The sequence below is a fragment of the Macaca nemestrina genome, chromosome 18 (genome assembly GCF_043159975.1).
Source record: "Macaca nemestrina isolate mMacNem1 chromosome 18, mMacNem.hap1, whole genome shotgun sequence".
NCBI classification, from domain to species: domain Eukaryota; kingdom Metazoa; phylum Chordata; class Mammalia; order Primates; family Cercopithecidae; genus Macaca; species Macaca nemestrina.
In genome coordinates this window covers 20,144,702-20,160,194 of record NC_092142.1, presented here as the reverse complement: position 1 = coordinate 20,160,194, position 15,493 = coordinate 20,144,702, and the positions used below count along the sequence as shown (strand labels likewise).

At 40.5% G+C, this 15,493-nt stretch overlaps 1 protein-coding gene across 2 annotated transcripts in view; it reads left to right on the top strand.

Annotated features, from left to right (window-relative positions):
- LOC105485052 (dynein axonemal heavy chain 3) overlaps positions 1 to 15,493 on the top strand; it is a 208,513-nt gene that overhangs the window by 121,394 nt on the left and 71,626 nt on the right. For both annotated transcript variants that reach the window (XM_071084215.1, XM_071084216.1), the window contains 3 exons: positions 382 to 487; positions 2,982 to 3,111; positions 5,190 to 5,435. In XM_071084215.1, the coding sequence (XP_070940316.1) occupies positions 382 to 487; positions 2,982 to 3,111; positions 5,190 to 5,435 (482 nt within the window). The remainder of the gene's footprint in view (positions 1 to 381; positions 488 to 2,981; positions 3,112 to 5,189; positions 5,436 to 15,493) is intronic.

Genomic DNA, 15,493 nt, shown 5'->3' with positions numbered 1-15,493 from the left:
AACCTAATCTCTACTAAAAATACAAAATGTTAGCCAGGTGGAGGCTGAGAAATGAGAATCACTTGAACCAGGGAGGCAGAGGTTGCAGTGAGCCGAGATTGCACCACTGTATTCCAGCCTGGGCAACAGAGCAATACACTGTCTCCAGACAAACAAACATTTTAGGAACATATAGAAATGCCATAAAACTGTATATGAAGGAAAGAAATCAAGGGGCAGATGAACACAGGATTCAAGGTGGGTAAACCCAGGGGACTAGGTTATTGTCAAGATCCATTAATGCCTAGCATGGTGCCTGACATGCAGTAGATGCTCAATAAACGTTAACCCGTATTAGTAACAAACAAGCAAGCACCTAGACTGGTCCTCTGTGCTTCCCAGGTGTGGAATGATCTACATGGAGCCCCATCAGCTAGGCTGGAAGCCTCTGAAGGATTCCTACATGGACACCCTGCCCTCCAGTCTCACTGAGGAGCACAAGGAATTGGTGAGCCTCTCAGACCCTTTCCTTCCCCTCCTCCTGTCTCCCTGCTTTTCATCTAGAGGGTCTTCTAGGTACATCTTCACCTTCTTAGTCCCAGGAGGCAAGAAGGGGCAGGGAATTCCCTTGTTGTCCCCAGTTATCTTGTTTCCTGGCTGCCTGCCATTTTTCCAACTTTCTTCTCCATATGGTAGGCATGGGGTGGTGCAGTCAATTTCTCCTTCCTCTTCCTCCTTCCCCATCACTCCCTGGCTCCCTAGTGGAGAATCCCAGTGCTGAGGAGTGTTCTCTATGGAAGCTGAAATGTCACCTCTTTCTTCATTGCCCCACTAACAGAAATGTCTGTAGAAGCTGCTCTAGAGATGGACCAGGTGTTCCTTTTTGTACTGCCAATTCCCATCCCTGTAACCTGGACTCTGCACCTCCCACCTTGGGGGAGCTGGAACCAGTTAGAAGTGCTTTCATTGCAGCTACTGTGAGCGACCACTCCCTTCTTCCCTTCTCTAAAGAGGTGGGAAAGTTCAGGTTAGGCGGGTACCTGACCACACTCTCAGACCCGGAAGCAGGAAGGGAGTAGCGGTGTCTGTGGTCCCTCTTGCCCTCCCCTGTGTTAATAGAATGCTTAGGAAAGTCTCCCACTGAGGAATCCAAGAAGGGTCTATTCCCACAATGGAAACTCTTTGGGGGATTATGTAGGACGGTTCCATGTCTGTCACCACCTACATACATGGATAATATGTAAACGTGAGTACATATCCACGTGCACATTCAAGCACCAGTCCACACACACACACACACACCAAAAGCTGCCGAGTCCCCATATATGTAAAGTCATTTAGGGATTTCCCAATGTCCGTGGCACAAAGTTTAACTCCTTATCAGGGCCCATGAGACTCTGTGATCTGGCCCCACCTGCCTCTGCAATCTCATTGCCTGCTCTTTCTCAGCCTTAGCTTAGCAGTCTCCAGCAGTCCTGTCTTGTTTCCAAGACAAGCCCAGGTTTCACCACCTCAAGGCTTTTGCTCTTTTTATTCCTATTCCTGGGACTCTTGCCTCAGTTTATCTCAGAGTTGGCTCACCCTCATCATGTAGTTCTCAACATAAAAATCTCCTCCACCAGGAAGCCTTCTTTAACTACCCTATTTAAACCCTTCCTGTTATTCTTCACCATAACACCTTAGTGTTTCCTGCTAGGACTTTGCATGATCTGTAGGTATTTTACTGATTTCCCTGCTAGGTTAGTTATTTATTGTTTGTCTTCCCTGCCCCTCAGACTGTAAACTCCACGAGAGTTCCTTATCTACCTTTTCCATTGTTTATCCCCAGCACTACTACCGTGCAATTAGTAGATGCTCAATAAATATTTGTTGACTGAATTGATATACCACATTTCCATGTATACCTGTATTTTTATATATACATATAAATGCATCTACACATACATGTATTATCCATATAGATCCACACCTAAGTGTGTATTTTAGTGATGGCCTTCCTACTTCTTAAGAAAAAAAGTGTATAGGGAAAGTTGCAAATAAAGTATAACAAAGAGGCTGAGTGTGGTGGCTCACGCTTGTAATCCCAGCACTTTGGGAGGCCGAGGCGGGCGGATCACTTGAGGTCAGGAGTTCGAGACCAGCATGGCCAACATGGTAAAACCCTGTCTTTACTAAAAGTACAAAAATTAGCTGAGCATGATGGTGCATGCCTGTAATCCCAGCTACTCAGGGAGGCTGAGGCAGGAGAATCGCTTGAACCCAGGGGGGCGGAGGTTGTAGTGAGCTGAGATCGCACCATTGCACTCCAACCTTGGTGACAGAACAAAACTCTGTCTCAACAACAACAACAAAAAAATTAAGTAAATCAATAAATCTCTTTTAAAAAAGTATAACAAAGGTTAAAAGTTTAAAAAAGCATTACAAGAAAAGCAAGCCGGATAACTTTTTAAAAGAGTAAATGGACCGGAGAACAGATACTAGAGGCAAGAATCATGATACCCCCAAATAAGAACATATAAACCTACCCATACACGTGGTGAATTACTGAAAATGAGCCCCCCAAATTAGCTGTGTACTCTGTTTGACTAATTTATACAGGAGTCCCACCTCACCAGTGTCTATCAGTCATTTGTAAATTAGTTGTTTAGAATTCCTAATACTTTTTATAGAAACAAAGGCAGATACAGTAGTTGGGTTCTAAACACATTTTATGTGTCCTGTAGCTGACCCAGAGTGTTTCCAAGCCTCTCTGAGTATCAGCTCTGGGCAGTGGAATGTGGATGGGAAACTGAGTTAACATGGCCTGTGGGCAACAGTCTTAGGACCCTGAAGGAGGACACTGAGATAGGAGTTTTGTTGCCTGTAAGTTTTCCCCCAAGGCACCTACATGTAAAATCAGCAGTCTAACCAGCATCTCTAGCCTCAGGAGGTAGGCCAAGCTCTTGGTCTTCAACTCACTTGTTGATCATGTCTCCAAGTCTCATGGAGCTTTCTACTTTCAGGTCAATGACATGTTCATGTGGCTTGTCCAGCCCTGCCTGGAATTTGGTCGCCTTCATTGTAAATTTGTTGTCCAAACGTCTCCCATCCACCTTGCCTTCTCAATGATGAGACTGTACTCCTCTCTACTTGGTAAGTGCTAGCCATGATTCTTCAGCCACATGGGGGATGGGTCGACCTTGGCTATTTCTTTCTTTTACTTTTTTTTGAAATGAAGTCTCACTCTGTCATCAAGGCTAGAGTGCAGTGGCATGATCTTGGCTCACTGCAGCCTCCGCCTGCCAGGTTCAAGTGATTCTCCTGCCTTGGCCTTCTGAGTAGCTGAGATTAAGGCACATACCACTCTATTTTTTTGTGTGTTTTTAGTAGAGACGGGGTTTCACCATGTTGACCAGGCTGGTCTTGAACTCGTGACCTCAAGTGGTCCACCTGCCTCTGCCTCCCAAAGTGCTGGGATTACTGGCCTACCTTGATATTTTTTCTGCTCCCACCTCTCTTTGGCCCCCATTGAATTACAACAAGACTGGCTGTTTGGTCTAGAACAAGCAAGCCCTTGGAGTGCAGATAGTAGAGTTTGGTAGGGAAAATCCATGTGTTTAGTCTTTGTCTGATATTGATTTTTGGGGGGCATTCTAGTGCAAATTATCCCATTGTTCCTCAGTCTAAGGCTCCTCATTCACATAATGAGAGTAGTAATTCCTGCCCTTTTTACCTCACAGGGATATCCTAGAGGGAGATGAACATAGCAGGACCCCCATCTTACCTCCTCTCTGATAAGAGATTAATATCCAAAAAAAACAAAAAAGTAAATGTAGACTTATTGATCCAGCACTTTCATCTTTGGCTATAAACCCCAAAGAATTGAAAGCAGAGACTCGATCAGATATTTGTATAACCATGTTCATAGAACTTTTGTTCACAATAGTCAAATGGTGAAAACAACCCATGTGAAATAAGCAAAATGTGTTGTAATTTTGCAATGAAATACTACTTAGCCTTAAAAAGGAAATAAATTCTGATGCATGCTATAGTTTGGATGAACACTAAAGCCATTATACTAAGAAAATAAGCCAGTCACAAAATGACGGTGCGATTCTACCTCTGTAATGTATGTAGAGTAGCCAAATTTATAAAGACAGAAAGGAGAGTTCTGATTGCAAGGGGGATGAGGGAGGATGGAGGGGGAAGTTATTGTTTAATGGGCAAAGAGCTTCTATATCCAGTTCTGGATATAGATGGTGGTGATGGTTGCACAGCAATATGAATGCACTTAATACCACTGAACTATACACTAAAAATGGTTAGATGGTAAATTATACATCATGTATTTTACCGCAATAAAAATATTGCAGCAAAGGCTGGGCACGGTGGCTCACGCTTGTAATTCCAGCACTTTGGGAGGTTGAGGTGGGTGGATCACGAGGTCAGGAGTTCGAGACCAGCCTGGCCAACAACACAGTGAAACCCCATCTCTACTAAAAATACAAAAATTAGTTGGGTATGGTGGCGGGCACCTGTAATCCCAGCTACTCAGGAGGCTGAGGCAGGAGAATCACTTGTACCCGGGAGGCGGAGGTTGCAGTGAGCCGAGATCGTGCCACTGCACTCGAGTATGGGCGACAGAGCTAGATTCCAGCTCAAAAAAATAATATATATATATTTATATGTATTCTATATATTTATGTATATTATATATATTTATATATATTATATATATTTTATGTAGTGGTATATATATATAAATAAAAAAATTATATATATAAATAAAAATATTGCTCACGCCTGTAATCCCAGCATTTTGAGAGGCCGAGGTGGGTGAATTGCTTGAGCTCAGGAGTTTGAGACCAGCCTGGGCAACCTGGCAAAACCGCATCTCTACAAAAAAATACAAAAATTAGCCAGATGTGGTGGCTAGTGCCTGTGGTCCCAGCTACTCAGGAGGCTGAGGAGGGAGGATCACTTGAGCCTGGGAGGTCGAGACTACAGTGAGCTGTGACTGCACCGCTGCACTCCAACCTGGGAGACAGAGTGAGACCCTGTTTCAAAAAAAAAAAATTGCATGTGATAATGATCTGGTAGGTGATAGACACTCTGCCAGTATCAGTCGCCCCTCTGGCCCAGACCCTTCAAAGGCAAAGCCAACCAGTTCACAGCCCTTATATCTATGGCATTCTGCACTCTGTCCTGAGATTCGCTTTTCTCACTTATAGATGAAATCAGGGCAGTAGAAGAGGAGGAAATGGAATTAGGTGAAGGCCTGTCAAGTCAACAAATCTTTCTCTGGCTCCAAGGACTGTTTCTCTTTTCCTTGGTGTGGACCGTGGCTGGCACCATCAATGCAGACAGCAGAAAGAAATTTGATGTGTTTTTCCGCAACCTGATCATGGGCATGGATGATAACCACCCAAGGCCCAAAAGCGTCAAACTCACCAAAAACAACACCTTTCCAGAAAGAGGTAATTTAGAACCCATTTGTTATGTTCTAGTATAATAGTTTTAATTACGTGTTCTAAATGCAAGCAGAATATGCAGACAGGTGAGCCCTTTACAAAAGCCAAGGAAGGCCAGGCATGGTGGCTAATAAATGTATAAGGAATGACAGAATTAAAATATCATCATTGGCTGGGCATGGTGGCTCACACTGGCAATCCCAGCACTTTGGGAGGCCGAGGTAGGCAGATCGCTTGAGGTCAGCAGTTCAAGGCCAGCCTGGCCAACATCTCTATTAAAAATACAAACAAAATTAGTCAGGCATGGTGGCATGCGCCTGTAATCCCAGCTATTCAGGAGGCTGAGGCAGGAGGATTGCTTGAGTCAGGGAGGTAGAGGTTGCAGTGAGCTGAGATCATGCCACTGCACTCCAGCCTGAGCCACACAACTGGACTCTGTCTCAAAAAAAAAAAAAAAAAAAGGAGTTGGCCCATGGGTGGTCCTGAAGTCAGGGTTTTATGGAATACTTTACCACTTTTTTAATTTAGAAAAAGATGATATGACTGTTTTATTTTTGCAAAAATTACCTATAATTTCATCACCAAAACAAAATGAGAAATACAGACCCTTGTGTTTTTCTTATTCCTTTCTATTTCTGTTGTGTGTTGACATGCCTTCATATAGGGTACTTACGGTATTAATATTTCTTTTAATTTTGTCATTATAGTTTTTTGTTTGTTTGTTTGTTTATTTTTGAGATGGAGTCTCGCTCTCTTGCCCCTGCTGGAGTGTAGTGGTACGATCTCGGCTCGCTGCAACCTCCGCTTCCCAGGTTCAAGAGATTCTCCTGTCTCAGCCTCCCAAGTAGCTGGGATTACAGGCGTGCACCACCATGCCGGGCTAATTTTTGTATTTTTAGTAGAGATGGGGTTTCACCACATTGGCCAGGCTGGTCTCAAACTCTTGACCTTAAGTGATCCACCTGCCTCGGCCTCCCAAAGTGCTGGGATTACAGGCATGAGCCACTGCACCCGGCCTGCAGTTATATTTTAATATCATATTGAAATGTTTCCAATTTTGCTACATACACTAACTTCAAACTGATCATTTAGTGACTATAAATATTCTTATGTGTGTGGCATCATTTCTTACAAGGAAGATGCTTCTTCTAAGTAGCTTTTGTTTTGTTTTTCTACCACCCAAGTAAGACATTATATAAAATTTAGAAAATACAGAGAAAGGAATAGAACAAAATTAAGATCAATGGTAATCCCACGCTCCAGAAATATCACTATGTTTTCTTTCAGTTTTTTCTGTATTCCTAGAACAAAAAGATCATACTATAAATACTTCCCAAATAGCTTTACTTTTTGCAATTGTAAAAAAAAAAAAAAAACGTGTATCAAGGGCCACGAGAGAACTTCCAGGGGAGACACTAATGTTGCATATCTTAAGAGTGACCTGGATTACACAAATATGTGTATTTGCCAAAACTTAGTAAATGTGGGCTTAGGATGTGTGCATGTCATTGTAAGATTTATGTCAAAGGAAAAAATATATAAATAAATACTGAACACTAGGTAGTGATAAGCACGCCGAAGTATTTATGAGAAAGTGTGTAGATGCTTAACAATTAATTTTGAATTTTTTTTGTAAAAAAGATAGATTAAAGGAAGGATAGAGGGATGACCAGGTATGTACTAAAACAAATAAAAAGCTAATGGTAAAATCTAGAAGGTGAGTATACAAATGTTCACTGTACAATGTCTTCCATGTTTCTGTATGTTTGAATTTTTTCATAATAATGAAATAATGAATGAGCAAGTAGATACTATTACTGCCTGCCACATACTCTTTCTCTGCACAGCTTGCATGCTTCATGTGACACATGGCCATCTGTCAGGTTGTGAACCCCAAAATTCTGAGACAGGTCTCAGTTAATTCAGAAAGTTTATTTTGCCAAGGTTGAGGATGCACGCCTTTGACACAGCTCAGGAGGCCCTGACAACATGCGCCCGAGGTGGTCAGAGCACAGTTTTATACATTTTAGGGAGACAGGAGACATCAATCAACATATGTAAGGTGAACATTGGTGCCATCTGGAAAGGCAGGACAACTTGAAGCTGGGTGGAGACTTCCAAGACATAGGTAGATAAGAGAGAAATGGTTGCATTCTTTTGAGTTTCTGATTAGCCTCTCCAAAAGAGGCAATCAGATAAGCTTTTATCTCAGTGAGCAGAAGGGTGATTTTGAATAGAATGGGAGGCAGGTTTGCCCTAAGCGATTCCCTGCTTGACTTTTCCTTTTAGCTTAATGATTTTGGGGGCCCAAGACATGCTCCTTTCGCAAGATGAACCCCATGGAGGCTCTGTCTCTGTACCAATCCATTAATCAGATTGTCGTGCATTCATTGAGTTTTTGGTTTGGATGATTTTGCTTATTTTATTGTCATAGTAAAATACACATAACACCAAATTTACCATTTTGACCATTTTTAATTGTTCAAATCAGTGGCATTAAATACATTCACATTGTTGGGCAACCATCACCTCCCTCCATCTCCAAGACGTTTTTCACCTTCCCTAACCATAACTGTTCTCATTAAACAGTACCTGCCCCAATGCTCCTTCTCCACCCCTACCCTGGAAATAATCATTCTACTTTCTGTCACCATAAATTTGACTGCCCTGGGTACTGCATGTAAGAGGAATCATACGGTATTTGTCTTCCTGTGACTGGCTTATTTTACTTAGCATAATGTCTTCGGCGTTCATCCATGTTGTAGCATGTGTCAGAATTTCCTTTCTTTTTAAGGCTGAATATATTCCGTTTCATGTACACACCACGTTTTGTTTATCCATCTGTCAGTGGACCCTTGAGTTGCTTCCATCATTTGGCTATGGCAAGTAAAACTGCTATGAACATGGGTGTACGAATACTGTCTTTTGAGTCTCTGCTATCTTTGGTGTTTATACTAAGAAGTGAAAATCTGGATCATATGTTAATACCATGTTTAATTTTTTGAGGAACTGCTGTAATGTTTTCCATAGAGGCTGCAATATTGTACATGCCCACCAGCGATACACAGAAGTTCTGATACCTCCACATCCTCACCAGTTCTTGTATTTTCTCTGTATGTTTTACTGATAATAGCCATCATGGTGGATATGAAGTTCATTCTTATTTTTTCAGAAAAAAATGTACAATAAAAATATGTGATAAAAAGACAACCACGATTAACATTTTGATGACAATTAGACATTTTCTTATGCATGTATGTATCTCCAGGTTTGTTTTTAAAATATAAAATCATTCTGTACTTTTATCTCCTAGTTTTTCCTATCATTAACAACATTCTAGTGGCCACATATTTGCTTAATTCATGTTATTTCCTCATAATGATTTCCTAAAATAAAATTGCTGAGTCAAGAGGTCGGTAACATTTTAAAGCTTTTGGTTGCTAAACTTCCCTTATGCCTCACTGAGTATTGTCTTTTCAAAATCTCAAGCAATTTGAAATATGAAAATCATATCTCGGCCAGGCACAGTGGCTCACATCTGTAATCTCAGCACTTCTGGGAGGCTGAGGCAGGCGGATCACTTGAGGCCAGGATTTTAAGACCAGCCTGGCCAACATGGTGAAACACCATCTCTACTAAAAATACAAAAATTAGCTGGACTTGATCGTGGGCGCCTGTAGTCCCAGCGATGGGAGGCTGAGGCAGGAGATTTGCTTGAACCTGGGAGGCAGAGGTTGCAGTGAGCTGAGATATCACACCACTGCAATCCAGCCTGGGCGACAGAGCAAGACTCCATCTCAAAAAACAAAACAAAACAAAACAGAAAGTCAAGCAATTTGAAATATGAAAATCATTTTGCATTTTAACTTTCTTCTCCTTTAAAAAAGTTTTAATAGACTTTAGTTTTAAATTTATAGAAAAGTGTTGCAGAAAATACAGAGTTTCCATATGCCACTTCTCCTCACCCACGCAAACACAGTTCTCTCATTAACATCTTGCAGTACTGTGGTATTATAGTTACAATTGATGAACCAGTATTGCTAAATTATTATGAACAAAGTTCATAGTCTACATTAAGGTTCATTCTTGTGTTGTATGTCCTATGGGTTTTGACAAAGATGTAAATGTCACATATTCACCATTACAGAACCATGCAGGATAGCTTCACACAACCCAAAAAATCCTGTGCTCCACCTCTTCATCCTCCCTTCCTTCTCTGATCCCCAGGCAACCACTGATCTTTTTACTGTCTCTATAGTTTTGACTTTTCCAAGACATGATATTCTTGGAATCATACAGTATGTGAAATTTTTAGACTGCCTTATTTCACTTAGCAATATGCAGTTGAGGTTCCTACATGGATTTTTGTTCTTTGTTAGATTGCTTCTTTATCACTTAATAATATTTCATTGTACGTATGTTTATCCATCCACCCATTAAAGGACATTTTGGTTTATTACAATTTTTGGTACTTATAAATAAAGCAGTTATAAACAGTTATGTAAAGGCCTTTTGTGAACATAACTTTTCCATTAATTCATTTAGTAAACACATAGACATGCTATTGCTGGATAATGTTAAGCCTGTGTTTACCTAGACCAAGTCAAGAAGAACAGATTTCTTAATAATTTGGGGTCTTTCTATTAATAAACATGGATTGTCTATTTATTTAGACTGTTTTTTATTTCTTTGGCTAGAGTTTTATAGTTTTCCTCATATAGATCTTGTATATTTTTTGTTAAATTTATACCTAAGTAGTTCCTTCTTTTTTGGAGTTAATGTAAATGGTATTGTGTTTTCATTTCAAATTCCACTTGTTCATTGCCTGTATATAGAAAAGCAATTGACTTTTGTATATTTATCTCATATCCAGCCATCTTGCTACAATCACTTATAAGTTCCAAGTTTTTTTGGTGGATTCTTTGGGATTTTTTTTACATAATTATGCCATTGACAGACAGTTTTATTTCTTCTCTCCCAATATTTTATTTCCTTTTCTTGTCTTATTCCATTAGCTAGGACTTCCAGTATGATACTGAACAGAATTAATGAAAAAGGGCTTCCTTATCTTGTTCCCAGTCTTAGGAGGAAAGCTTCTAGTTCTTGGCCATTAAGTGTGATGTTTGGCTGAAGGTTTTTTGTTGATATTCTTTATCAAGTTGAGGAGTTCTCTCTGTTCCTAGTTTACTGAGAGTCTTTGTCATGAGTTGATGTTGGATTTTGTCAAATGCTTTTTCTGAATCTATTAATGTGATGATATGATTTTTCTTCTTTAGCCTGTTAATGCAATGAATTACATTACTTGATTTTCAAATGTTGAGCCAGCCTTATATACCTGGAATAATCAAGTGGAATAAATACCACTTGATTATGGTGTGTAATACTTTTCATATGTTGTTGGATTTGATTTGCTAATATTTTGTTGAAGATTTTTGCATCTATGTTGATGACAGATACTTGTCTGTAACTTCCTGTCTTATAATGTCTTTATCTGGCTTTGGTATTAGCGTAATGCTGGCCTCATAGCATGAATTATAAAGTGTGTCCTCTGCTTCTATTTTCTGTAAGAGATTGTAGAGAATTTGTATCATTTCTTCATTAAATGTTTGATAGAATTCACCAGTGAACCCATCTTGGCCTGGCACTTTCTCTCTTGGAAGGTTGTTAATTGTTGATTAAATTTCTTTAATGTATAAAAGCCTATTCAAATTATCTATTTCTCCTTATGTGAATCATGTAAATCATGTCTTTCAAGGAATTAGTTTATTTTATTTATCAAATTTGTTGCTGTAAAGTTGTTCATAATATTCCTTTATTATCTTCTTAATGTCCATAGAATCAGTACTGATGGCCTTTCTTTCTCTTTCTTCTTTTTTTTTTTTTTTGAGATGGAGTTTTGCTCTTGTTGCCCAGGCTGGAATGCAATGGCACGATCTTGGCTCACTGTAACCTCATCCTCCCAGGTTCAAGTGATTCTCCTGCCTCAGCCTCCCAAGTAGCTGGTATTAAAGTCATGTGCTACCACGCCTGGCTAATTTTGTATTTTTAGTAGAGATGGGGTTTCTCCATGTTGGTCAGGCTAGTCTCAAACTCCCGACCTCAGATGATCCACCCACCTTGGCCTTCCAAAGTGCTGGGATTACAGGCGTGAGCCACCGTGCCCAGCCTCATTCTTGATATTAGTGCTGTCTTCTCTTTTTTTCTTGGTTAACCTGTCTAAAGGTTTGTTAATTTTTTTTTTTTTTAACAGATGGGATCTGCCCAGGCTGGTCTCAAATTCCTGGACTCAAGTGATCTACCCGTCTCAGCTTCCTAAAGTTCTAGGATTACAGGCGTGACCCACTGTGCCCAGCCTGTCAATTTTATTAATCCTTCAAAGATGCAGCTTTTGTTAATTTTATCTATTAATTTCCTATTGTCAGTTTCATGATTTCTGCAATTATTTTTATTTCTTCTGTTCTGCTTCCTTTTATTTAATTTACTCTCTCTAGTTTCCTAAGATGAATGCTTAGATTATTGATTTTAGGTCTTTCTTTTTACACGGTGGCTCATACCTGTAATCCCAGCACTTTAGGAGGCCAAGATGGAGGATCACTTTAGCACAGGAGTTTGAGACCAGCCTGGGCAACATGTCAAAGTCCTGTCTTTACAAGAACAAACAACGAAAATTAGCTGGGTGTGGTAGCGAACACCTGTCGTCCCAGCTACTCAGGAGGCTGAGGCGGGATGATTGCGTCAGCCTAGGAGTTGGAGGCTGCAGTGAGCTATAATCATCCCACTGCACTCCAGCCTGGGTGACAGAGTAAGAGAGTGAAACCCTGCCTTTAAAAAATTAAAAAGTGTTTTATTGCCCAGGATGTGTTCTATCTTGGTGAATGTTTCATGTGAGCTTAAGAAAATATGTAGTCTTGTGTTGTTGGATACAGTAATAAATGTCAATTTGACCCTGTTAATTGGTGAGGGTGCTCTTCGGTTTCACTATATTCCTACTTATTTTCTAACTGTTATCTGCCAATTACTGATTGACAGGGGTTGTTGAAGTATCCAGCTATGATACTGGATTTGTCTATTTCTCCTTGAAGTTCTATCAGTTTTGCCTCATGTATTTTGGCATTCTGTTTACATTTGAAAAGTGAAAATAGTATCTAATTTAAATTTCTTCTTTTTTAAATTAGAAGTGAGGTTGAATTATATATAAAGTGGTAGTTTGTTTTTCATATGTTCTTTATTTAATGTTTTGGTAGGTTTTGTTTCTGTTTTGTTTTTAACAGACTGTGTCCCCTTTTGTTTATTTTGCCTGGAATGTGATGCATCCTTTCTGTCAGCAAGGAAAAATTTTATTCTCTGGCTCCCATAACCATCATCTCCTTTTTTCTTGTCTTGGGGTTTTGGTCTTTTGAGGTGCACTTTTCATTTTGATATCAGCCACCCACAACTTCAATTATTCTTTGTACAGCCTTGAATGATTTTAATTCTGCCTTTGTATCTTTTGTTCCTGTGCCAGGCTTTGTTATTGCAAGGGTGGGAAAGTACAGGCCATGGAGTGAAACTGTCAGAGTTCAGACCCTGACTCCAACACTTACTGCTGGGGTGACTTTGAGCAACTTATTTATCCTCCTTAGTTCCCTCAATTATAAAATGGGGGCAATAATAATAGTAAGGATTAAATGAGTTAATACATGTAAAAATACTTTGAATAAAGCACGATATATAGGAAATGTTAAATAAACATGAGCAATTTTGTTGCTGTTATCATCATCATCTCTTAGGGCGTCCATCTCACTTTTTATCTCATCTTGCCTTTTCATCTTAGCTTGTTTCTCCTTTGTTGCTTTTGGTTCCTGCTTCACTTAAAGTTAGGTCTTTCTGCACCTTATGGAAGATACCAAAGCGTTTTCTTGAAATTTGGCTTCAAGTGCTGCAAAAAACAAGTTTCAGCCTGGCACAGTGGCTCACCCCTGTAATCCCAGTACTTTGGGAAGCTGAGGCAGGTGGATTGCTTGAGCCCAGGAGTTTGAGACCATCCTGGGCAACATTGTAAAACCCTGTCTCTACAAAAAATACAAAACAAATTAGCCAGGTATGATGGCACACATACCTTATTCTCAGCTACTTGGGAGGCTGAGGCAGGAGGATCACTTGAGCCCAGGAGTTTGAGGCTGCAGTGAGCTGTGATGCACCTACAGCCATGCATGACCACTGCACTCCAGCCTGGCTGATACGGTGAGATCCTGTCCCAAAAAAAAGAAAAAACAAAAAAGAGTTCAGAGATAAATTCTTCAGGTTAATCTCCATATGACGTTCCTTTGCATTTTTTTTTTTTTTACATTTTACAATTTTTTTTCACAGGCTCCACATGTTGTTTTCTGCCTTCCTTATCCTTCAAGATCAATCTGTTTATGCTGTGTCTGCAGAGACGGTAGATGAATTGCCCTTGACCTCACTTTCAGATCATTTTGTGATGACCTCTCTCCTTTCCTTCTGCAGCTAGAGAGCCAATGATGTGATGTGCACAGCTCCCACTCAGTTTCTAGATAATTTTCCCTTATAATATCTCTTGTCCACAACCATGGCCTCATCTCCTACCTCTATGCCCTACCCAGCAGATGCAGCATAAAACAAACCATAATTTTCATCATGTCCTGCAAACTGACTTCCTTTGTGTATATCTTCTTTTGCAGCAGCTTATTTAAAACAAAACAAAACAAAACAAAAAAACAGGTTTTTGCCAAGGAGGGTGGTTCATGCCTGTAATCCCAACTACACAGGAGGCTGAGTTGGAAGGATTGCTTGAGCCTGGGAGTTTGAGACTAGCCTGGGCAACATAGCAAGACCCTGTCCTTTCTTATAACCATATGCAAAAGATTAAAATGCCTTTCTAGCCTATGCATGAGGGCCCACGATTAAAATTCGAATGCTGAGTGCTCCAGGAAGGCCTTCTCTGACTTCAAGGGAATATTGTTTTCTAGGATTTTCATGATATACAAGGCATGGCATAAATGGATCTCTCAAATAAGTGCTGGAGGAACTACACTGGGAAGCATACACTAAGGAAAGCAAGCAGACCCTTGTGGGGTTCTGTCAGTGTTGGGCTCATATTGTCTGACATGGATCTTTGTTTGTCAACCCAGGGAACCATTTGTCCAGAAAGTGCTGAATTTCTCTTTATTCACTCGTTCATTGTGTGACCTTTGAAAAGTCACTCACTGCCCAGTTGAAAAGTTTGCCTTATTTTTCCAAGTGCAGGAGAGGAAAGCAGAGCTGGGGTAGAGGGGATAGAAGTCATTTACCAATTCATTACCAATCCATTCCTGAATTTCTGCTATTCTCCTCTTTCTACTCTTGCACCCAAATCAGAGTTTAAGTTATAATCACAACACAAAGAGAACAGGAGCCATTACTCTGATGAAAACCAAGGCGAGCTAGAGCTAAATATTACCAAGTGCCTTCTGTGTGCCCAGAGCTATGCTAGATGTTTGACACGCATATCTCACTCACTCTCCCTAGTGCTTTTCCGAGCTTGACATAAAATCAGGCCCATTTTACAGATGTGCAAATGGTAAACCTAGCCAAGGTCACACAGCTGGTAAATCTACTTTTACTAGTGAAATCTTTTCACTTCTCTTCTTCTCTTCTCTTCTTTCTCTTCTCTTCACTTCTCTTCTTCTCTTCCCTTCTTTCTCTTCTCTTCTGTCTCTTCTCTTCCTCTTCTCTTCTTTTCTCTCTCTTCTCTTCCCCGTCTCTTCTCTCTCTTCTCTTCTTCTCTTCTCCTTTTCTGTCTCTTCTCTTCTCTGTCTCTTCTCTCTCTTCTCTTCTCCTTCTCTTCTCTTCTCTTCTCTTCTCTCCTCTTCTCTCCTCACCTCTCCTGTCTTTTCTTTTCTTTTCTTTCTTTTCTTTTCTTTTGAGACAGAGCCTCATTCTGTTGTCCAGGCTGGAGTGCAGTGGTGTGGTCATGGCTCATCATGGCTTACTGCAGTCTTGGTGCCCCAGGCCCGGGTGATCCCACCTCAGCCTCCCAAGTAGCCGGGACTATAGGCACATGCCACGATGCCTGGCTAATTTTT